Source organism: Oncorhynchus gorbuscha, linkage group LG19 (assembly GCF_021184085.1).
Source record: "Oncorhynchus gorbuscha isolate QuinsamMale2020 ecotype Even-year linkage group LG19, OgorEven_v1.0, whole genome shotgun sequence".
Lineage (NCBI taxonomy): Eukaryota > Metazoa > Chordata > Actinopteri > Salmoniformes > Salmonidae > Oncorhynchus > Oncorhynchus gorbuscha.
Genome location: NC_060191.1, coordinates 17386653 through 17411430, shown reverse-complemented (window position 1 = coordinate 17411430; position 24778 = coordinate 17386653). Strand labels below are relative to the sequence as shown.

General features: G+C 42.3%; 1 protein-coding gene across 1 annotated transcript; it reads right to left on the bottom strand.

Annotated features, from left to right (window-relative positions):
• Window positions 1-11293: 11293 nt before the first annotated feature.
• LOC124005025 (thioredoxin-interacting protein-like) lies at window positions 11294-15032 on the bottom strand. Its single transcript, XM_046313869.1, has 6 exons — window positions 14508-15032; window positions 13768-13843; window positions 13510-13657; window positions 12665-13024; window positions 12235-12549; window positions 11294-12101 (listed from the first exon to the last, which is right to left on the bottom strand). The coding sequence occupies exons 1-6, from the start codon at window positions 14761-14763 to the stop codon at window positions 12042-12044; spliced, it is 1215 nt and encodes a 404-aa protein (XP_046169825.1). The 5' UTR covers window positions 14764-15032; the 3' UTR covers window positions 11294-12041.
• Window positions 15033-24778: the final 9746 nt, after the last annotated feature.

Genomic DNA, 24778 nt, shown 5'->3' with positions numbered 1-24778 from the left:
TGGTTACAGAAAACCCTGTTGTCAAAGCTACTTATTTCTGAGAGGTCTGCCTGGAATAGATAGTCTGCGCATTTCATTCCAAGAAACCGAGCTGAGGCTAAGTACTGTGGCAGATTACTCACTGCCACTGAACATGGGCTGAAACCAGAGCTGATGAGAAGGAGAGTCCAGGGAGGAGGGGGGGATAAAAAGGTTACAGTATAAATGCATCTGGGGTGATTGACAGTACCCTTGACTTTTAGACACTTATCAGGACTTTCCAGAAGCCATTTCAAAGGTTCTCTGTGGCTCTTCCTGGATTTTACTCAATCATTCTCAGATTATTTTTAACCTGACCATAGCATCATCATGAGTCAAGTCAAACTAGATGATAGGTGATGCCTAGTCCATTTAACATAAACTCAGCTAAAAAAGAAACGTCCTCTCACTGTCAACTACGTTTATTTTCAGCAAACTTAACATGTGTAAATATTTGCATGAACATAAGATTCAACAACTGAGACATAAACTGAACAAGTTCCACAGACGTGACTAACAGAAATGGAATATTCTGTCCTTGAACAAAGGGGGGGGTCAAAATCCTTAAGTACTGCAGTGCATCTCCTCATGGACTGCACCAGATTTGCCAGTTCTTGCTGTGAGATGTTACCCCACTCTTCCACCAAGGAACCTGCAAGTTCCGAGACATTTCTGTGAGGAATGGCCCCAGTCCTCACCCTCCGATCCAACAGGTCCCAGGCGTGCTCAATGGGCATGAGATGCGGGCTCTTCGCTGGCCATGGCAGAACACTGACATTCCTGTCTTGCAGAGAAATCACTCACAGAACGAGCAGTATGGTGGGTGGCATTGTCATGCTGGAGGGTTATGTCAGGATGAGCATGCAGGAAGGGCACCACATGACGGAGGAGGATGTCTTCCCCGTAACGCACAGCGTTGAGATTGCCTGCAATGACAATAAGCTCAGTCCGATGATGCTGTGACACACCGCCCCAGACCATGATGGACCCTCCACCTCCAAATCGATCCCACTCCAGAGTATAGGCCTCAACGATAAACGCAAATCCGACCATCACCCCTGGTGAGACAAAACTACGACTCGTCAGTGAAGACTTTTTGCCAGTCCTGTCTGGTCCAGCGACGGTGGGTTTGTGCCCATAGGCGACGTTGTTGCCGGTGATGTCTGGTGAGGACCTGCCTTACAACAGGCCTACAAGCCCTCAGTCCAGTCTCTCTCAGCCTATTGCGGACAGTCTGAGTAATGATGGAGGGATTGTGTGTTCCTGGTGTAACTTGGGCAGTTGTTGTTGCCATCCTGTACCTGTCCCGCAGGTGTGATGTTTGGATGTACCGATCCTGTACAGGTGTTGTTACACGTGGTCTGCCACTGTGAGGACGATCAGCTGTCCGTCCTGTCTCCCTGTAGCGTTGTCTTAGGGGTCTCATAGCTTATGGCCGTATGCAGCTCATTGAGTGCGGTCTTAGTGCCAGCATCAGTTTGTGGTGGTAAATAGTGTGGTCTACAGCTTATCATGAGATACTCTACCTCAGGAGAGCAAAACCTCGACTTCCTTAGATTTCGTGCACCAGCTGTTGTTTATAAATATACATAGACCGCCACCCCTTGTTTTACCAGAGGCAGCTGTTCTATCCTGCCCAAAAATGGTAAAACCCACCAGCTGTATGTTATTCATGTCGTTGTTCAGCCACAACTCGATTTTTGAAGGAACTCGGCAGGTAGGTTGGCCCAAACATCTTGGAGAACTAACCACAGTTCATCTGTGGATTTAGGAAGCCTCAGGTGCTTCTCTCGCTTCATGTAATCCCAGACAGACGCAATGATGTTGAGATCAGATGTGGGGGCCATACCATCACCCAAACCTTCACTATGGTTCACTGTTGCCTGCAGACGCTCAATTGCACACCCAATTTTTCAGTTTCTGATTTGTTAAAAAAGTTTGAAATATCCAATAAATGTCGTTCCACTTCATGATTGTGTCCCACTTGTTGTTGATTCTTCACAAAAAAATACAGTTTTATATCTTTATGTTTGAAGCCTGAAATGTGGCAAAAGGTCGCAAAGTTCAAGGGGGCCGAATACTTTTGCAAGGCACTGTACCTACAAAATCCCTGACTTTGTGCAAGTGTACCTAGAAGAATTTATGCTGTTTTGAAAGCAATGGGTGGTCACACCAAATATGGATTTGATGTAGATATTTCTTCTGTTCACTCACTTTGCATTTCATTCATTGATAAATATAATCTATTAACATGTCTATTTTCTAAAAGCATTCTTACTTTACAGCATTTTTTCACATCGGCCTAAAACTTTTGCACAGTACTGTACATGCTTGTAGTTCGTCTATTTTATTATCCAATGATTGTACATTGGCTAATAGGACCGATGGTAAAGGCAGATTACCCACTCGCAGTCGGATCCTTACAAGGCACCCAGACCTACGTCCCCGATATCTCTGTCTCTTTCTCCTGCCAAATGTTTGGGATGAGGGCCTTGTGGGGTATCAGAAGTAAATCCTTTGCGTCCAACTCGTTAAACAAAAAATCTTCTTCCGTTACGGGGTGAGTAATCACTTTCCTGATATCTAGAAGCTATTTTACATCATTAGAGACGGTGGCAGAAACATTATGTACAAAATAAGTTACAAATAACACGAGAAAAACACACACAATAGCACAATTGGATAGCGGACCGTAAAACGGCAGCCATCGCCTCCGGTGCTATTATCAAACACCCCACTTGTCTATTGTACATTCAACATATTCTTTAAATGCTTAGTGGTGATGGTGAATGTGCCGTGTAAAGAATGTGTTGCCCATATGAGACAGACACTAGAGCCACTGACCTGTTAAATATGGCATATATACTGAGTGTCTCAGTTTAACTGCTTGGGGACATGACCCTGCCCCAAATGCTGTAGCTTAGTAATTACAACACAACATTGGTACAGAATGATAGTGACAAGTGAAGTATTCCGCTCATAACATTCGAATGATAGTTACGGTTATTCAATCTCGTCAGCATGCAGTTCTTGCTTGCTTGAGTAGAGTGAGATTGTCCTTGTCAAGAAATAAAGACAATTCACAGGCATCTGATGATCAACTACAATACATTTAGAGTAGACCCTGGCAAGCTATGGCAGTATTTGTAGATGTTTATGCCAACACCCACAGGTTGGTACGTCACGGCAAATCCTGTCAGACTGTGGTGGTTCTTATGAAGTTGATTTGAGCTATTTGAATGTTCTCATACACTCAAGGTCACAGAATCGAAAAACCAAAACACTCATATAAGGTCAGTATAAGTATTGTTTTCACCGTTTGGGTTTTCCAGACAGTCACTTCTCAACAACCCCACAAAGGACAAACACTCCACTATTTCCTGATATCTCTGACTTACCAACTGCCCAATATCATTTCACCACTATCAGCACGACCATGTACAACAGGGTAAGCTGAAGAGTATGTTTAACAAATAGGTTTTATTGTGAATTAAACTAGACTAACTTTATGAGGACATCATGTTATGGTGTAAATTGCATTAAAAGTTCACATAGTCAAGCAACAACATCGTAAATGTGTCCACGTAGACTGAGCACATCTTGAATTGTGTCTATCCTAACCATGCCTGTCTGCTATTGTTTCTGGTTTTGGTACTCACAATTCAGTGTTTATTCCAGACTTCAAGGCTTCCCTGATGTCCTCGGTATGTGAGTGTTGTGTGTGCCATTCTTGATATCCTGTTTTGACTGGGATTGTATTATTCAAATGTAGTTTTTTGCAAAGTGTTGTAATTTCAGGGGGGGGGGTGAGGGGTGAGTTAGTTAGAAACTTTGTCTCATAAAATGATGTTATAAAAGGAGTATGCAGACAGGGTCACTGCCATCTGTCACTGCCAAATGTGTACAGCATGCAGCAGCAGTGTGAAGAGTAGCCCGGATGTAGGGAATACACCCTCACCCACACAAAAATGAACACGTCCTAGTGACTGTACTCATGAACACTCTCACTAAGCCACATCCAATGGCATTAGAGGTCAACTTTTGAAGAATATTGGCTGTGAGTGGTTGTAATATTCCTGAAAACATGAGATGAGTGCATGTTCAGTTCATGGGTGAAAATGAAAAGTGTGCCAACTTGAAGACAGGGGGGGGGGTGTTTATCCCCAGTTGAGTAGCTTTGTATCCTTGATTACACTATTACTGCATTGTAGTTATTGCTTTACTAAACTCAGTATTATGAAATCGTTCAGTGCTGTTCACAAATATCACCTAGGTCATAGCCATTCTGATGTACCACCATTCATCATACGACATGTTTTTCCTCTGGTTTTGAATTCAAGCAGAGTAAATCTGGGCTCAGGAAGGACTGGTTGGTGCAGGATAGTCGGCAACCTTCAACATGGATAGGTAGATAGTCACTCTCAAATGTTACCAGCCCAAGATATTAGTGACTTTAAACAAACAACTACATCAATCAGTCGCTAACTGGATGGCTATGAGAAACAACCTTCGTATAACCTTTTGTCCTAAATGACTAAATGAGGATTATGTCAAAGCTGAACAATGTAATGTATCAACAACCAAATACAGATGTGCTTTGCAATTCGGTAATATGTCATTCAGGGATGATTGCATCACTTCATTATAAGTGATATTGCAAATCTATTATAGTTGACAGTATCTTTTATTCATCTACAGTATATAGCTCCATTGATTACATTGTGACTTGTAATGATTGTGGTAAGTGGTTGTTTCACTGTCCATTCTGCTAAATTACTCAGATGTCAAATTTTCTAAGAGAAACCAGGGGCTATGTAATATTTGCTAATGTTACATACCTATCTTGCTCTTATCAAAATGAATTCTAAAAAAGCGACCAGGTACATTATTACAGTAATGTATGTGAAAATGCATATATACAGTATACAATACCAGTCAAAAGTTTGGACACCTACTCAAGGCTTTTTCTTTATTTGTAATATTATTTGTACTATTGTGCAAAGCTGTCAAGGCAAAGGGTGGCTACTTTGAAGAATCTCAAATCTAAAATACATTTAGATTTATTTAACACTTTTTGGGTTATTACATGATTCCATGTGTGTTATTTCATAGTTTTGATGTCTTCACTATTATTCTACAATGTAAATTGATCACACATACAGTGTAGACATTGTTAATGTTGTAAATGACTATTGTATCTGGAAACGTCTGATTTTGAATGGAATATCTACATACTGTAGGTGTACAGAGAACCATTGTCAGCAACCATCACTCCTGTGTTCCAATGGCACGTTGTGTTAGCTAAGCCAAGTTTATAATTTTAAAAGGCTAATTGATCATTAGAAAACCCTTTTGCAATTATGTTAGCACAGGTGAAAACTGTTGTTCTGATTAAAGAAGCAATAAAACTGTCCTTCTTTAGACTAGTTGAGTATCTAGAGCATCGATTACAGGCTCATAACGGCCAGAAACAAAGACCTTTCTTCTGAAACTCGTCAGTCTATTCTTGTTCTGAGAATTGATGGCTATTCCATGCGAGAAATTGACAAGCAACTGAAGTTCTCGTACAACGCTGTGTACTACTTCCTTCACAGAACAGCACAAATGGTCTCTAACCAGAATAGAAAGAGGAGTGGGAGGCTGTGGTGCACAACTGAGCAAGAGGACAGGTACATTAGTGTCTCAAACAGACGCCTCACATGATGTCCTCAACTGGCAGCTTCATTAAATACGACCTGCAAAACACCAGTCTCAAAGTTAACAGAGAAGAGGCGATTCCGGGATGCAACTAAGAGTTGTGAAATTTTACCACATACTTGTGAAAATAGTACCAAAGCGATAAAAAAATAGTAAAAGCCCTGATCTCTAAATCACGTGGCATGTCATCATCATCACACGCTGAATTCATGTAAATTAGACATCCACCAACCACAGACTACGTGACTGGCACTATTGGCCAATAGGGTAGTGAGGATTGCTCATTATTACCGAAAGGTGATATCATGGGTGAGGGGTAAGTCGTGTGCTTGAAAAGAGGGTGAGGGGCATTGTACGAAGGCAAAGTCAGGTCAAAGCAAAATCAACCCAACTCTCGCAAAGGGACCCTGAATGAAATGGTTGGCCTTTGAAGAGCCGTTTCTTTTTCCCCGAAGTTCATGTTTAACCTTTGGAAGAAGTTGTATCAATTAGCCCATATTTAGAGGGTTGACCATCTCTTTCTTATCTTAATTTCCTTTGCTGCAGGATTTGCTTTCAAGGTAGCTATTGGGACATCTTGGGGTGGGTTACCTATAGTGCCCTTTTAGGCCAGCACATTTAGGTGAGGAGCATAGATGGGTGTATGTGTTACCTTCTTTATAACAGTAGCTGAAACAGAAGCATGATAGAATGCATGCACACTGTCCTATAACTGTAACAAGTCAAAACCTTTAAATCATATAGGGCAGATGCTAAGTGTGAAGTGTGAGGGAATAAGTCAATCCCACTTAAAATACAAAATGGACGTACGGTTGATTACCAGCCATATAGACTGCAACAGTACTGAAGGACAATGATACAATATACTGTATATGTGAGATTAAAAGGACATAAATGAAAGCGTTTCAACAAACTCTCTTTGTCAGAGCAACTGATTCTCATTGTGTTGCACAGTACAGCTATGATTCAGCAGTGGTTCAAATGGGCAACATGTACGCCGACGGGAGACGTCAGTCACAATCTCGAGGAAAGTTCAAAGCTTAGCTGGTTATATGAAAACACACATTGTTGAAACACAATGTCCAACGGACCCCAGAGGACTTTTTCACCAGGGAACGAAAGTTTAGTGTGATATTATTAGACCCCAACTAAGTTTGATCTTCTATGCTTGTGCTATATCGAGAGGTGTCAGCTTATAATGTTATCACAGTGGGACATACTCGTTGATATGAAAAGTGTGTCGTTGTACTACAACACATACTAACAGTTATAGGGATATAAAATATTGGGTTATTTCTGAGTGCTTGTCTGTGTCTCTCTGTGTGTAATATAATTGTTTTGATGCATACAGGTTAACAAAAAGAATGTAGTTCTATGTTTGGTCAAAAGGCGGCTTGTGCCAAATCATGCCTTGAGATTCCTAGTTGGGTAGGGTTTAGGTGGGCATCAGCCATACTCTAGAGGTAGATGGGGTGTAGTGACAACGACTTACTTGGCAAGATCCTTTGGGATAGCATTGAGTTGGGGGGTCCTCAACAGACAGCTAGCAGGGCAACTAGGAAAGAGAGGGCGAGAGAGAGGCTTTTTTGAGAGGGGTTGCTCTTTGCGAACAGCTGTAGAAGTGAGTAAACAACAGCATAGGGTTTCTGGTGGCTTGCTGCCGGCTACCCAACTTGGTGTGGTTGTCATTAACCACCACCCCAGCCCTCTGCTCTGTAGGCTAACACATGCATAGAGAGTGCTACATGAATGCCACAATCCTGTATGTAATGGGAGCAGCGGTAACCTCGATTGGAGGGGGGAGTGAGCCGGCAACCTACTGCTGATATTCCCTTGAGCAAGGAACTCAACCCCCTAAACCTCTCATTGGGAACTGCACTGCGGCTATCTTCTGCTCCAGCCTCTCCAACATTTTGTGTGTGTGTGTGTGTGTGTGTGTGTGTGTGTGTGTGTGTGTGTGTGTGTGTGTGTGTGTGTGTGTGTGTGTGTGTGTGTGTGTGTGTGTGTGTGTGTGTGTGTGTGTGTGTGTGTGTGTGTGTGTGTGTGTGTGTGTGTGTTTGTATCGGGGTGAGGGTTGGATTAAAGCAAAAGACAAATGTCCACCTCATGTGGACTAAAAACTATATCTTATCTTATTTTAGGCCAACTGAGTGTTGTTTCTAGATGACCCATATGTATCCATACGTTTTCCCGGCTTGTCATAACCTTAGCTTATAGTGTACAGAGCCTGTCTGGTTGTCACGCTTGTCCTGCCCAGTTAGGGTAACACTGGATCTTCTGTGCCACAAAGTCAACTCACATAGGGTTGGTCCCAAATTGTTTCCAGCTAATCATGTGTGTGTGTGTGTGTGTGTGTGTGTGTGTGTGTGTGTGTGTGTGTGTGTGTGTGTGTGTGTGTGTGTGTGTGTGTGTGTGTGTGTGTGTGTGTGTGTGTGTGTGTGTGTGTGTGTGTGTGTGAGAGAGAGAGAAAGAAAGAGCGCGAGAGAGACAGATTGATGCACTGTGTTATTTTGGTCAGCCTATCTGTTCATTTCCATCACTCTCCTTTATATATAGTGTATGCTGATTAACCTTTCCCCTAATTCTTCTTGAGATATTTATTTATTTATTTTCAAACACTATATATACAAAAGTATGTGGACACCCCTTATAATTTGTGGATTTGTCTATTTCAGCCACACTCGTTGCTGATAGGTGTATAAAATCAAGCACACAGCCATGTACTCTCCATAGACAAACATTGGCAGTAGAATGGCCTTACTGAAGAGCGCTGTGACTTCCGATGCCACCTTTCCAACAAGTCAGTTTGTCAAATGTCTGACCTACTAGAACTGACCTGGTCAACTGTAAGTGTTGTTAATGTCAAGTGGAAACGTCTAGGAGCAACAACGGCTCAGCCATGAAGTGGTAAGCCACACAAGCTCACAGAACAGGACCGTCGAGTGCTGAAGTGCAGAGTGTAAAAGTAATCTGTCCTGTTCTGGAAGCAACGTCAGCACAAGAGCTGTTCGTCGGGAGCCTCATGAAATGGGTTTCCATGGCCAAACAGCCGCACACAAGGCTGAGATCACCATGCGCAATGCCAAGCGTCGGCTGGAGTGGTATAAAGCTCGCCGCCATTGGACTCTGGAGCAGTGGAAACGCGTTCTCTGGAGAAATTATTCACGCTTTACCATCTGGCAGTCCAAAGGACGAATCTGGGTTTGGTGGATGCCAGGAGAATGCTACCTGCCTCAATACATAGTGCCCACTGTAAAGTTTGGTGGAGGAAGAATAATGGTGTGGGTCTGTTTTTCATGGTTCGGCCAGGCCCCTTTGTTCCAGTGAAGGGAATTCTTAATGCTACAGCATACAATGACATTCTAGATGATTCTGTGCTTATGTGACAGGTTAAAGGACATATTCATAGCCTGTTATACATTGAAAAGTATTAGTAAGTTCATAGTATGTGAGGATCTTAAAACATCTAAGGTTAAAAAGATGCATTCAGTATTAGTTGATAGAGATTGATAACATTCATATAATTGTGTTACAAGTCAACATTTAGTTCAAATCTGTCAAAGGGTACGAATTGTGAGAGTAATGTGTAAACGTTATATTGATTACTTTATTTTGTGGTGCCTAAAAGTGTTAATCTGTGATCTACGAAATGCTCTTAATCTATGAGCCGGAGATCGATTGCTCTGGTCTCCACGCATATTCCTGGGGAAATTCGCAGTCTTTTCTCATTGAACTAAATGTTGACTTGAGAATACAACACCGTATCACTCTCGTGATTATTTCTCCCCTGTTTTCAGGTACTTTATTGATGATTTGAACTTTAACACAATTATATGAATGTTATCAATCTCTATCAACTAATACTGAATGCATCTTTTTAACCTTAGATGTTTTAAGATCCTCACATACTATGAACTTACTAATACTTTTCAATGTATAACAGGCTATGAATATGTCCTTTAACCTGTCACACTTACAACTTTGTGGCATCAGTTTGGGGAAGGCCCTTTCCTGTTTCAGCATGACAATGCCCCCGTGCACAAAGCCACGTCCATACAGAAATGGTTTGTCGAGATCGGTGTGGAAGAACTTGACTGGCCTGCACAGAGCCCTGACCTCAACTCCATCTAACACCTTTTGGATGAATTGGAATGCCGACTGCGAGCCAGGCCTAATCACCCTTCATCAGTGCTCGACCTCACTAATGCCCGTGGCTGAATGTATGTAAGTCACTGCAGTAATGTTCCCACATCTAGTGGAAAGCCTTCCCAGAAGAGGGGTAGGCTTTTATAGCATGAAAGGAGGGACCAACTCCATATTAATGCCCATGATTTTGGAATGAGATGTCCGACAAGCAGGTGTCCATATACAGTGGGGCAAAAAAGTATTTAGTCAGCCACCAATTGTGCAAGTTCTCCCACTTAAAAATATGAGAGAGGCCTGTAATGTTCATCATAGGTACACTTCAACTATGACAGACAAAATTAGAAGAAAAAAAAACAGAAAATCACTTTGTAGGATTTTTTATGAATTTATTTGCAAATTATGGTGGAAAATAGGTATTTGGTCACCTACAAACAAGCAAGATTTCTGGCTCTCAGAAACTGTGTGAACAACTTTATGGGAATAAAAAGGGTTCTATCATTTGAACGTTTTTCTATGTAGTCAATAATAATAAAGCCATGTTTGTTTTCCATGTGAAAAACATCTGAGCAGTTTGAATTTATGACATTTCATTGGTATCAATGTCTGTAATTTGGTCATGAGATACAGTTCATGGTCAGTGAACTACAACAATAACATCTCAACATTTCATTCTGCTGATGAACTGTGGTTAACCTAACCTACCATAAAAGATCATTCACAGCAGGTATGTTAGTATCATCTGATTCCTTGTAGTCTGCTGTCAGCTCCATAATTATATAATTTTCCGTGAGTTACTGTTTAGTAAGGATGAATAAGTGACTTAATTAGTAAAGTGTTGCTCTACGCTCCCTAATGCTTCAATGACAGTGTCAATATGCAGCCCCTCTGCTGAGAGGTCATTTATGAAGGGCCATTGGTAAAATGCAGTGACAGGGTGAGGGTGGTTAGTGTCCCTGACATTGGAAGGTTGGGGGTTTGAGTCTTACTAAAGACGTAAAAAATGTGACCTGATGCCTCCCTGCTTGGCACTCAGCATTAAGGAGATGGATTTGGCGTAAGGCCCTGTTAACAGACTAGCGTCCTCTCCAATATGTAGTTCTACTTCAAGCTGCCACATGCTACAGAAACAAGAGATAGGCTCCTGCTGTTCAGGCTTGGACAAGGGTTACTTACTGTTCAAATGCATTGACAACCTTGCTGGAATAGAACCGGAACAGACAAATATTTGTCATTCCTTGAAAGGAAGCTAATAGTGGTCCTTCTGTAGCTCAGTTGGTAGAGCATGGCGCTTGTAACGCCAGGGTAGTGGGTTCAATTCCCGGGACCACCCATACGTAGAATGTATGCACACATGACTGTAAGTCGCTTTGGATAAAAGCGTCTGCTAAATGGCATATATTATTATAATATAATAAAGGCAAAGAGAGAGGGAAACACTTCAGAATGTAATATATTTTTTCTTTGCATAGAAAACCAACCCATAGGTTCTCCTCATATAAAATACTTCTCGCATTTTCACATACCCAAATTCAATACATAATGTCGATCTCTCATTTAGTCATTCCCATTCGACAAGATTGGTCGTTACCATGAAGTCACTCTCTTCTACCATAAACCACTGAGTATAATCTGGAAGACTATTATGAATAAAAAAATATGTCATTTTTCATTATATAATTACAGAGCCATTTATATTAATATAAAGTGGAATAGAATGTAACATTAAAACACTCTCTATCCCTTCATTACTTTTGCATGGTCACAGCATCGTATCTGTCTGACCTAAAATGATAGCTGTGCACACTCAATGTATGGATGTGAATTCTAACATTGTTTCATTACTCTGAGAGAATATGGCAACTGTCAAAACACTCAAACACACTGAAGTACAGAACTACCGTGGAATGGCAAGAGGGTTACAGACAGACATAGGAACAATCTGTTTCTGAAGACTGCAATGGCGATAGTGACCGTGGACACCAACATCTACAATCCATATTCATTCAGCCTGAATAATTTCACTTGAACTTGACTCTCAAGTCCACATCTCAGTTCTGTTTCTTGAAAGAATCTTCAGAGCTAGAGCCACTCTTTCTGCTTCACAGCAGTGCTGCTCTTTAACCAGTCACCAGTCCGTTCCCTGACAATTCTTAGACTATAACGGGGATTCATTGCAACTCTTACTCGTGGTTCAGCAGACCTGAAGAACATGGCCCTTGCTGTTTGAGATCCTCATCAACCTGAGAGAAAGTTGGAAAGAAAATAATTAAGACTACATTTGCAACGGTGCAAATTCAGTGCCATCTGCTTCACCTTTCACTAGTAACTGACTATATCTGTTAAATCTCCATCTTCTATTCTCCATCACCTTACCTCGGAGTAGGCAGGGGGAGGAGGGTACCAAAGCTCGGGGGCGCGCATGAACAGTCCTTCCTCCTCATCTGCGTCATAGTCGACCAGCAGCGGTGTGAGGGGGGAGTCGATACGGCAGTCGCGGGAGATGTTGCTGTAGCTGGGGGGTTGTGACGGGAGGCGCAGTGACCCAAAGCTACTGGAGGGGGTGTTCAGGGACTCTGCCTGACTGCTCATGCTGTTGGTGCGGCTGCCAAAGCCATTGAAGGGGATGTTCCCAATGACCAGGGGCAACTCTAGGACCACCTTGTCACTGCCGGGAATGTGGACATAGATCTGATGGATAGATATATATAAGTCATTCCTAGGTCACAAGTCCTTCCAATCAATTTTCAATGTCAGGTTTATGGTATTAAATCAAGCAACAAGTTGTCTCAAGTTTGTGACTCACCCTAAGGGCATAGTCCACGTGAATGATGTCGCACCCCAGGAGTGAAGGCTTGAGCCTGGGCACTCGGATGGTCTTGCCCTGCCACATGTCACACATGCCCGAGATGATATGGTTACCCCTCACGACTGAGAGCTTCTGCCCCAGGACCTTGGTCCGGCCATTGGCCTGGTAGGTGTGCTTGACCATGATGGCTGCCTTGGGCACCACGATGCGTGAGCAGGTGTTTTCAAACTTGGCATTGATGCAGATGTCCTCGCCCTCGCAGAAGCCCTTGCGGTTGATCTTGGCACTGATGGACACATGTCCATCTGGGATGAACACGCAGGTGAGCTTCTTCTCCTTCGTACCTGCAGCTGGAGCCTGGATGAGAAACATTAATATGAGTTAAACATAAATCACCAAGTATGTTGATTCCAAGTCAACCATCATGCCTAACACCAACCACCCAGACCTCAAAATCTCTCATGTATAGCTAGTTATGGCAAAGTTATACAATATGTAATATGTAACCTTTATTTAACAAGGCAAGTCAGTTAAGAACAAATTCTTATTTACAATGACTGCCTAGGAACAGTGGGTTAACTGCCTTGTTCAGGGGCAGAACGACAGAGTTCTACCTGGTCAGTTCGGGGGATTCGATCTAGCAACATTTCAGTTACTGGCCCAACGCTCTAATCACTAGGCTACCTGTGCTCTAACCACTAGGCTACCTGCCGCCATGCATTAAGCCATGCATCATCATTACATGGCTCAATCAGGAGAACAAGGTGTATAATGTAATAACTATCAAGTGGCATATATTCCTTGTGGTGATAATTATGATGATGTGATGAGCTGTTATGTACCAGGAGGTCAGGGGTGTTGACGTCCAAGGGCTCCTCCACCTCAAAGTGTTTCTCGCACTGCAAGGCAGGCTGGGAAGGCCTTTCCATCACTGCCCTGACATAATACTGGACACAGCCAAACTTCCCTTTGTAAGACGACACCAGTTGCCTGTGACAAAAGCAGGAGGAATATTTATTGTGGGATGTTGTCTTTATTACATAATGCTATGCCTTTATAGGTAACAAACAACAAGATTTTTTACAGTCCTTGACGCTTACCCAGCATGTGGCAGCTCAAAGCCAAACATGTACTCATATCTGTTCCCTGGTCTGAGAGTTACCAAGCCGTTGGAATCTGAGGATGAGAGAAATAAATTATGGTCCATTCATTAAACTATGAACAGGTTAATATATTTTAGGCTATTTGTGCAATCCACTGTAGACCAAAGGACACCCACCACTGGTCCATTTATAGTGCTAATGGGCCAATAAAAATCACCACTGGTGCATTTGATCACTCATAAGCATAAACGTATGCAAATAAAACATATAGCAAGTCTATAAAGCAGAATTTCTCACGCTCCATCTTTGAGTACTGTACTCGCAAAATTCAGTAGCCAACTAGTGGCAGTGCATACATCCTGAATGACACAGATTCAGTAGCCAACTAGTGGCAGTGCATACATCCTGAATGACACAGATTCAGTAGCCAACTAGTGGCAGTGCATACATCCTGAATGACACAGATTCAGTAGCCAACTAGTGGCAGTGCATACATCCTGAATGACACAGATTCAGTAGCCAACTAGTGGCAGTGCATACATCCTGAATGACACAGATTCAGTAGCCAACTAGTGGCAGTGCATACATCCTGAATGACACAGATTCAGTAGCCAACTAGTGGCAGTGCATACATCCTGAATGACACAGGGTGTAGCCTGCCGACTGCAGTGAATGTCTATATTCACATTCGATACAATGACATTTACTTGTGTTTATATTTTAGTTTATAATATTACCTCTAGTCTGGTGGTCCAGATAAACGGTATCTTCGTATTTCAGATATTCAATGTCTTCACGGCATCTGTGCTTTCCTTTCGCGTACTCTACTTTTGCGCATCCAATTCCAAATACTCTCATAGCGGACACCTTGGTCACCTCGGACACCTCAACCACAATATTCCCGGATACCTTGTCACCACTGGAGTAGAAAGCCTTAGTAGGATCATGGAAAACGATCTCAAATATTTTCAATTTCTTTGTAATGATTACCATTTTAATATTCGTTTAGTGTGCCAGTGAGTAAGAAAATATAAATGGAAAATAGCCGACCACTATTATTAGCTAGTTAAGCCTATCGATGAACAAATGTCCAACGTCTTGATTGCTATCCAAATAACTATACTGTCACAATGTTAGCTACTTATTGTCATCAACCGTACAATTGGGAGCTGACTGTAAACAGCAAGTCTCCGCTTAGGTTTTATATGGATGCCAATAGACATCCCAACCCAGTCTCGCCCGCTGCATACTCACTATCCCGTTTCGGGACTGTGCATGCTGTCGGTGAATGCACAGTCTGAACTGCTGCATGTACAGCGCTCTCATTGGTAAAAAAAAATATTGTTTGTGCCCCTCCTTGCCAATCAGCACACAGAAAGACCGCGTGGACACCTCATGGTAAAGTAACGTAGAAGAGTAGCTCTATCGCATGTATAGGCGTGGTTCAGGGGTTAGATCCTTCTAGATCTTGTCCCCCAAAATGAGTCAACCAATCATTATACCCAACGTACACGTGTTAACAGAAAAGTTCTCTCAATCTCTAATAATATAATGTTGATTGAACGCAAGCATGAACAAGTTTGTTACTTCGAACAAACACCTTTCATTTGGGTAGGTAGCCAAATGTGTCTCTGATGGTAGGCTATGCTTGCTGACTATCAACAACACTCAAAAGGTAGCCAATAGGGTGGAGTCGGGTTCAAATCACAAATCTGACAGGAATATCTGGTGTGATGTGAAAAGATGTTGCAACATGGTCTCAGAGCATTTCGTATTGTAGCGACCCGCACAGACAGCTGTGTGTTATGAGTTATGCTGTTTGTTTGTTGTGTTGTACTTACCAGTACCCCATATTCTGACATTCCAGTCAACCTGCTATCTGCCAGCCTGGAATGTTTCGGTGCCGGGCATCCTTGTGGTTGTTGGAGGGGGGGGGGGCACCACAAGTTTAAGACCATGCTTAACCATTGTTCTCTCTCTTACGTTTTGTCTTAACAAGAGAAGGTAACTGTTGTTTTATACTGTGATCCTTGATTTATTTGTTGTGGGCTAAAGCCAAACAGTAACCTGTGTTGAGTTGTTTTAATAAACCCGGAATTCGTAAACTCAAGCCTCTGACTGGACATTTGTTAATTTATGATCTAGCCAGGTCATTACAGTATTATTCTGTAACTTTATCGGAGACACTCCATTTTGTATGATATGTTAAGTTTCGTATGGTATGTATCCATTTCTGGATGTCCATCATCCATTTCTTATGATATGTTACGAATTACAATTCATGATACTCTACGAATTTCAATTTGTACAATATGTTACATATTTGCAAAATGTACAATATGTTACAAATTCCAATTTGTTATGGCTAACGTTAGCTAGGTGGCTAACACTAACGTTTTCTAGCTCTAGGGGTAAGGGTTAGGAGTTAGGTTAAAAGGTTAAGGCTAGGGTTAGCTAAAAGGGTTATGGGATAGCTAACATGCTAAGGAGTTGCAAAGTAGCAAAAGTTGAAAGTAGGTGGAAATTAGCTTAAATTGTCCGCAATGAGATTTCAACAAATAACCTTTAGGTTGCTAGACGTTCTTGTTATACGCCCACCCCGAACAACCACCCTCCTTTCTAACCATACCAAATCAAACGTATATCCTACTCATTTGAGTGTCCCGGATGTACATTTACTATGTTACGTCTAGTCTTTAAGACCAGTCTGGATAATGAGGGGGTTGTTGCTGGTTTAAATATTTTAACTAATTCATAAAGCACCTGTGGTTCCCTTTGCAAGGCATGGTCATAAAGCCTGATTGCTATCTGGAACAGTGAAAGACTATCTTTCACGACACAATCAGAAGTTAAACATAGGCATAATCTTTTCACAGCGCTGAGGTAACAAGTAACAACCTTCAAAGGCATGGAAACACCTGTAGCGTTTGCCGGCAGAGTGTACTTGACAGAGAGTTGGCTACTTGGCACCTTTGGAACAGAGTGCAGGCTGTAATGTGCAAACCAAGAGCAAACCCATTGTGCATTTTAGAAACGGGTGAAAATGTTAGCAGTCAGAGACCTACCTAGATTTGTTTAAGGAGAAAACACATCACACTGAATGACGGTCTGCCTTGCCTTAGAATGTTGGTAAGCCTCTGACTACCGACATTTTCCCCTGAATCCCCTTGCAAAAACGATTGCAGTCAGAGAGCAGTATAACTGCAGTATGCTGCAAATACTGCATCCAAAATAACACTTTTTTAAAACTGTAGTAATTTTGCAGTGTAACTGCAGTTAGAGTGCAGTTTAACTGTAGTTCACCTGCAGTACACTGCAGTTATTCTGCAAATATTAGGTCCAAAATACCAGTTAAATCAAATATTGAATCAAATTTTATTTGTCACATGCGCCGAATACAACAGGGGACCTTACTGTGAAATGCTTACTTACAAGCCCTTAATCAATGTTTTAAGCATTTAAGAAGAAAAGATAGCTAAGTTGTTTTTAAAATTAGAAAACAAAAGTAACAAAGAATTAAACAGCAGCAGTAAAATAACAATAGCGAGGCTATATACAGGGGGTACCAGTACAGAGTCAATGCGTGGGGGCACCATTTACTCGAGGTAATTGAGGTAATATGTACATGTAGGTAGAGTTAAAGTGACCATGCATAGATAATAAACAGTAGCAGCAGCGTAAAACAGGGTCTGGGTAGCCCTTTGATTAGCTGTTCAGGAGTCTTATGGCTTGGGGTAGAAGCTGTTAAGAAGTCTTTTGGACCTAGACTTTGCACTACGGTACCGTGTGGTAGCAAGGAGATTAGGGTGGCTGGAGTCTTTGACCATTTTTAGGGGCTTTGACACCGCCTGGTATAGAGGTCCTGGATGGTGGGAAGCTTGGCCCCAGTGATGTACTGGGCCGTACGCACTACCCTCTGTAGTGCCTTGCGGTCAGAGTTCGAGGATTTGCCATACCAGGCAGTGGTGCAACCTGTCAGGATGGTGCAGCTCTAGAACCTTTTGAGGATCTGAGGACCCATGCCAAATCTTCTCAGTCTCCGGAGGGGGAATAGGTTTTGTTGTGCCCTCTTCATGACTGTCTTAGAGTGTTTGGACCATGATAGTTTGTTGGTGATGTGGACACCAAGGAACTTAACGTTCTTAACCTGCTCCACTGCAGCTTCGTCAATAAGAATGGGGGCGTGCTCGGTTCTCCTTTTCCTGTAGTCCACAATCATCTCCTTGGTCTTGATCACATTTAGGGAGAGGTTGTTGTCCTGTCATCACACGGACAGGTCTCTGACCTCCTCCCTTTAGGCTGTCTAATTATTGTTGGTGATCAGGCCTAACACCGTTGTGTCATCGGCAAACTTGATGATGGTGTTGGAGGTGTGCCTGGCCATGCAGGCATGAGTGAACAGGGAGTACAGGAGGGGACTGAGCACGCACCCCTGAGGGGCCCCCGTGTTGAGGATCAGTGTGGCGGATGTGTTTTTACCTACCCTTACCACCTTGGGGTGGCCCATCATGAAGTCCAGGATCCAGTTGCAGAGGGAGGTGTTTAGTCCCAGGGTCCTTATCTTAGTGATGAACTTTGAGGGCACTATGGTGTTGAACGCTGAACTGTAGTCAATGAATAGCACTCTCACATAGGTGTTCCTTTTGTCCAGGTGGGAAAGGGCAGTGTTGAGTGCAATAGAGATTGCATCATCTGTGGATCTGTTGGGGCAGTATGCAAATTGGAGTGGGTCTAGGATTTCTGGGATAATGGTGTTGATGTGAGCCATGACCAGCCTTTCAAAGCACTTCATGCCTACAGATGTAGCTACTGGTGTGTCCGTGCCTTTAGTATGGCCATCCCACTGGACACAGACGTCAGTTCAGCGTCTAGTTTTGATTTACATCAGTTTCACGTTGATTCAATGTCATCACATGCATTTCTGGGGTTGAAATGGGGTGGAAACAACTTTAATTCAACCAGTTTTTGCCTAGGCTTCTGTTCAAATTCTTGCCAATTCAATCAAAATTGCCAGTAGCTGTCTATGGCCCAGTCCTTTCTGTGGTTTTTGAGAGTAGACTAATGGAGAGTGGTGGTCTCTATGGATGTATAATGTTCTGAAACCACTTGTGTCTGCTGCATAAAATTAGTCACCCCAGGTGAAGTTTGATGAGTGACTGCTGAGGGAGAGGAAATGGACTTGTTACGGTATGGCGCCATCTAATGGTTAGAATAGTTGGGGTTTGGTGTTCAGAATGAATGTTCAGAGCTCGACTTGTGGTAATTGTGTGCCTGCTTTAACTGATAACTGTCTGTCTGTGCACCTACTGCAGAAGTTTTTGAAATTCAAATACTATTACTTTGGCTATCCGTCCTAAAAATATACCCTAGGGCAAGGCATCCTCATCATGAGCCTATAACGCCCGATTCATACCCACTACATTCACCCCCCCTTGTACCTCCTCCCCCACGTTGGGTGCCATTGTAACGGGCCGGATCTAAACCCTGGTCTCCCATGGGAGAAACTAACATCTTGACCATTAGACCAAGAGAAGATTCCCTTTGGGCTGAGGGTGATTTTGAAGTCGCAGGCAGGGCTACCTCATAACGAGACCATGAGCCTGACTCATGTCCACTACATAGACATTTTGTACACATACATGTTGGTTGGTGTAATACCGGTAAAAAGCAATAAAAATTCAAACAAATTGGTTTGGTGACATCAGAGACTCTGACCATGAAGGGTATTGCCTGGGTCACACATCAGCTGGGCCAAAACATGGAAGGCCCCAGTGATAATTGAACTTGCAAACCCTTATTAACAAGACCAGTGTTCATCTCCCAGGTGGCGCAGTGATATCTGTGCCACCAGAGATTCTGGGTTTGAGCCCAGGCTCTGCCACCTCCGGTTGCGACCGGGAGGCTCATGGGGCGATGCACAATTGACCCAGCGTCGTCCGGGTTAGGGAGGGTTTGGCCGGCAGGGATATCGTTGTCTCATTGCACACTAGTGACTCCTGTGTCGGGCCGGGTGCAGTGCACTCTGACCAGGTTGTTAGGTGTACTGTGTTTCCTCTGACACATTGGTGCGGCTGGCTTCTGGGTTGGATGGCTTCTTGGTTGGATGTGCGGCTGGCTTCTTGGTTGGATGGCTTCTTGGTTGGATGTGCGTTGTGTCAAGAAGCAGTGCGGCTTGGTTGGGTTGTGTTTTGGAGGATGCATGGCTCTCGACCTTTGCCTCTCCCGAGTCCGTACGTGAGTTACAGCGATGAGACAAGACAGTAACTACTACTAATTGGGGAGAAAAAGGGGTAAAATAATAATTTTAAAAACAATACCAGTGTTCTAACCCTGATCCTCTTCTAGGCGCTGCCTGTCACAGTCGAAAAACATCAGGTACAGACTGATATTCTGCAAAAGGTACAGGGATTGGACTGCTGAGGACTGGGATAAAGTCATTTTTTCTGATGAATCCCCTTTCCGATTGTTTGGGGCATCCGGAAAAAAGCTTGTCCGGAGAAGACGAGGTGAGCGCTACCATCAATCCTGTTGTCATGACAACAGTTAAGCATCCTGAGACCATTCATGTGTGGGGTTGCTTCTCAGCCAAGGGAGTGGGCTCACTCACAATTTTGCCTAAGAACACAGCCATGAATAAAGAATGGTACCAACACATCCTCCGAGAGCAACTTCTCCCAACCATCCAGGAACAGTTTGGTGACGAACAATGCCTTTTCCAGCATGATGAAACACCTTGCTATAAAGCAAAAGTGATAACTAAGTGGCTCAGGGAACAAAACATCGATATTTTGGGTCCATGGCCAGGAAACTCCCCAGACCTTAATCCCATCGAGAACTTGTGGTCAATCCTCAAGAGGCGGGTGGACAAACAAAAACCGACAAATTCTGACAAACTCCAAGCATTGGTTATGCAAGAATGGGTCAACACTGCAAATATTGACTCTGTATCAACTTCATGTAATTGTCAATAAAAGCCTTTGACACTTATGAAATGCTTGTAATTATACGGCAGTATTCCAAAGTAACATCTGACAAAAATATCTAAAGACACTGAGGCAGCAGACTTTGTGAAAATTAATATTTGTGTCATTCTCAAAACTATTGGCCACGACTGTACGTTCAAGACAACTGGGAACTCTGAAAAAAACGAGCTCAAAATGTTTGAACAGTCATCCAACTTGGAATTCCAACCTAAAAATCACTGATGAAATGATTCAACCTTGTTTTTCCCCCCAGAGTTCCCAGTTTACCACAAATTGAACAATTGAACAGACACAATCACTGTCACCATGCAATCCTTAGGCTAATAATTTCTGTGGAGATGTTTTATGGTTAAAAGCTGGGCTTGAATTGAGGATATAGGCCTAACCCTTGTTATAGAGATGGAAAAAAACATATGCTACCCCTTGTTTGCTTAGCCTTAGAAAAACAACGGTCCAGATTATATAATGTGATCTAGGCTGTAACAATGATTAACTCCACTATTATTTCTGCATAGTCTACTAGCCTATCGTAGGTCTTGCTCAGCCTCAGCTTAACAGATAAACACCTTTCTGTACAGGAGAATCGCATTGAATCAGGCTATTCATTTCAGTGCAATTGCATTCTTACGCATAACCTGAGCCTAAACGGAACCGAAAACACCCCATGCTGTTTTGCTCACAGACCATTAAGCCTGAACATTGCAGCTGTTTGTCATTGATTTAGCCCAAAATAGCAGACATTTGATTTGATACACCTGAAGACCTATATTTAATCTGGATTTAACAAACAAAAGCTTGACTAGGATCCTGACTTTTCCCCATGTTATATCCATGTTATATTTGTTCCCAATTAGGCTAAATGTTGTCCTATTAATAAGCTTTTAATGTTTTCCTATTCATTTGCATAGGCTAACCATTGCAATGAATGTTATTTACCAACTTCCGCTTTTTATGAATAAACAGGCATCAGGGTAAAACATTTTTTATATAATTTCAATGCCACCCCACACACACATTGTTACTTGCCTTAAAGATCACAAAGTCTGGTAATTTCCACTACATTCATATGCAAATACATTTGAGACGTACACTGGCTGGTCTGGCTGACATGTTTTAATTTAAAACTGGCCTTCCCTTATCTACACTGAAATAATATTATAGTCCTCTATTATGATTTAAATATTTTTTTAGTACACTCTTGTGGTTGAATATATATCTATCGTAGATCCTAGGATACACCAATGCATAATGTTGATCTCATAGAGGCCCATCCTCAGTGGAACACACACACACACACACAATATTCAACAGATTCTAATGCAATATAAAGATTATAAAATAATCCTACAAGCACTATAATATAATCTTGCAATTTTCCACGACATCTCCCCATCACATGGTTTAACAGATACATTCACATTGGAAGACAATGTTCCATTCTGATCTCTCCCCTCTCTGGGCCCCAAGTGACTTTTCCCTAGAGAAGAAAGGAAAAATGCAACTGCTGACAGTATATTCCAAAAAGAACAGCCTACGAGCTGCCATCGATTCCCTTTCCTTTTGTTTCTGTTAGTTGGGTCTAATTGGTTACACCTATTTTGAGTTTAGTTTAGTTTGTATGCTATTTAAGGGCACTAGGCCCGCTGGGTAGTGTGCAGGCTTGTTCTGTTTATTGGTGTTGGTTGATTAGTGTGATCTCTATTTTTCCGGACAGTTTTAGTCCTGTTTATTTGGATGGGTTGTTTCATGCGTCCTTGTGTTTTGCGTGTCCGTTTTTCCGCTGTCATTGGAATAAAAGATCCACGTACGGAATTAGCTGCTCTCTGTGCTTGACTCCTCCACCCACCATTCATAGAAGTCATAACAGTAACACTGCAAAAACACTAGAAATCAATCATGGTGAATGACAATCTAACACAGGATGCAGTCAAAATAGCAATAGCCTTAAATTTCTACTTTGTTGACTGCCATGGTACTGACACAGAACCCTTCTTACTGGTTTCTTGGGCTCAGTGCTAGTGAATGACACTCAACCTGTCTTCACCATAAGGAAGGTTTCTGAGTCAGAGGTGAACAAGGTCATTAGCTCACTAAAGAAATCTAAAGTCAAAGATGTGTTTGGGCTGGACTCAACCTTTCTTAAAAACTACAAAGAGTCACTCATTGGCCCCATTACGAAGGTCACCAACACATCTATTTGTCAGGGGGTGTTTCCAAGGGTCTGGAAGTCGGCCATAACAGTGGCCATCTTTAAATCATTCGACCCTGCTGACGTGAGTAACTACAGGCCCATTAGTATACTACCTGTGGTGTCGAAAGTTGCTGAAAAGTGTGTAGCAGAGCAACTGAAAGCCCACCTCAAGAGGACAACTGATGCTACTGAGCCAGATGTCAATATGTCAGGGGAGAAGCTCCAGGTGGTATCCGATTTTGCATTCAAGATCCTAAATGGCCTGGCTCCCTCTACTCACTACTTCCGTTAAACAGAAAACCCAAACCCATGGCAGCAGATCCACAAGGTCTGCCATGAGAGGAGACTGTATAGTTACCTTAAGGAAAAGCACCTTTAGTCAATCTGCTTTCTCTGTGAGAGCTTCCAATGTCTGGAACACACTGCCATCGGACACACACAACTGCACCACCTATCACACCTTCATAAAAAACATGAAGACTTGGATAAAGGCCAATCAGACTTGTGAACATAATCCCTAGCTGTGTATTGTCGCTTTCCATGTTGTCTGTAGCTTGTGAGATGTGGAAACACTTTGTTGCTCAGAGGTATTTTGTTGCTTTTTGTGCTTTTTGTCTGTCTGCATGCTACGTGTCGCTTGTCCTATGTTGCTCTGCGTGTGCTCACTGCTCATTGATTGTCTGTATTGTTATTGTAACTGTTTTTAATAACCTGCCCAGGGACTGCGGTTGAAAATTAGCCAGCTGGCTAAAATCCACACTTTTACTGAAATGTTGATTCATGTGCACTGTGTGTCCCTGTAAAAAATATTAAAAAATACCCCACAACCAATTTTATTTATTTTTTAAACTGAAAACCACAGAACAACCACTGTAATATAGGCCTACACTATCTACAACCTAAAAGGATTATTTCGCTGTCCCCATAGGAGAACCCTTTTTGGTTCCAGGTAGAACACCTTCTGTGCCTAGGTAGAACCCTTTTGCTCTCCACAGAGGGTTCTACATGGAACCAAAAAGGGTTCTCCTTTGGTGACGGCCAAAGAACGCTGTTGGAACCCTTCTCAAAGAGTGTCCTCAACAAGTTTATCCTGTTACATTTACACCATTTCATTCTGTACCTTAACATCTTCCTGGTATTCAAGATAACATGCAACATAGCACCACCACCGTTGAAGGTTTTCGTCAACCTCTGCTCAGACTTACATAGAAGTGTTATACTATTACACATTCAATGACATTATTGTAGACTTCAGGCTACTCCTGTTTCTACCTAGTACAATACCATAATCCATGAATGAAGCAGTGTACCCATCCACATTTACAATTTCATTTATAAATTAGATAAATAATACTAGCACATAGTTACATTATTGTAGAATAGGCTCATCCTGTATCCACACTATATTAGGATACCGTAATGATTTCATTGGTCTTGTCAGACATGATTTTAGGTCTTCGATCAATGTTGTATGTTGTACCTCGTTTCCCTTCTTCAGTGAAAAGTAGTTATGCATCCCCCATTCAATTCAGTTCAAGTGTTCATGTGTAGGCCTAGTGACAGTGGAAAAATAAACCCATAGCTCCAGCACAGAATGGCATGTAGGGGTAGTGTATTACAATGTAAAATATGTATATACAGTTGAAGTCAGAATTTTACATACCAATCCACAAATTTCTTGTTAACAAACTATAGTTTTGGCAAGTCGGTTAGGACATCTACTTTGTGCATGACACAAAGTTTGCAGACTCCAGTTTGCAACTGCACATGGTGACAAATGTCATACTTTTTGGAGAAATGTCCTCTGGTCTGATGAAACAAAAATAGAACTGTT

What these genes read in the sequence shown, in the direction of transcription:
- LOC124005025 (XM_046313869.1), bottom strand. Translation starts at nt 14,763, where the DNA reads ATGGTAATCATTACAAAGAAATTGAAAATATTTGAGATCGTTTTCCAT. An exon ending in TCAACACCCCTGACCTCCTG is followed by an intron (nt 13,025 to 13,509) that starts GTACATAACAGC and finishes TTTCTCATCCAG; the next exon opens with GCTCCAGCTGCAGGTACGAA. An exon ending in ACGTGGACTATGCCCTTAGG is followed by an intron (nt 12,550 to 12,664) that starts GTGAGTCACAAA and finishes TCTATCCATCAG; the next exon opens with ATCTATGTCCACATTCCCGG.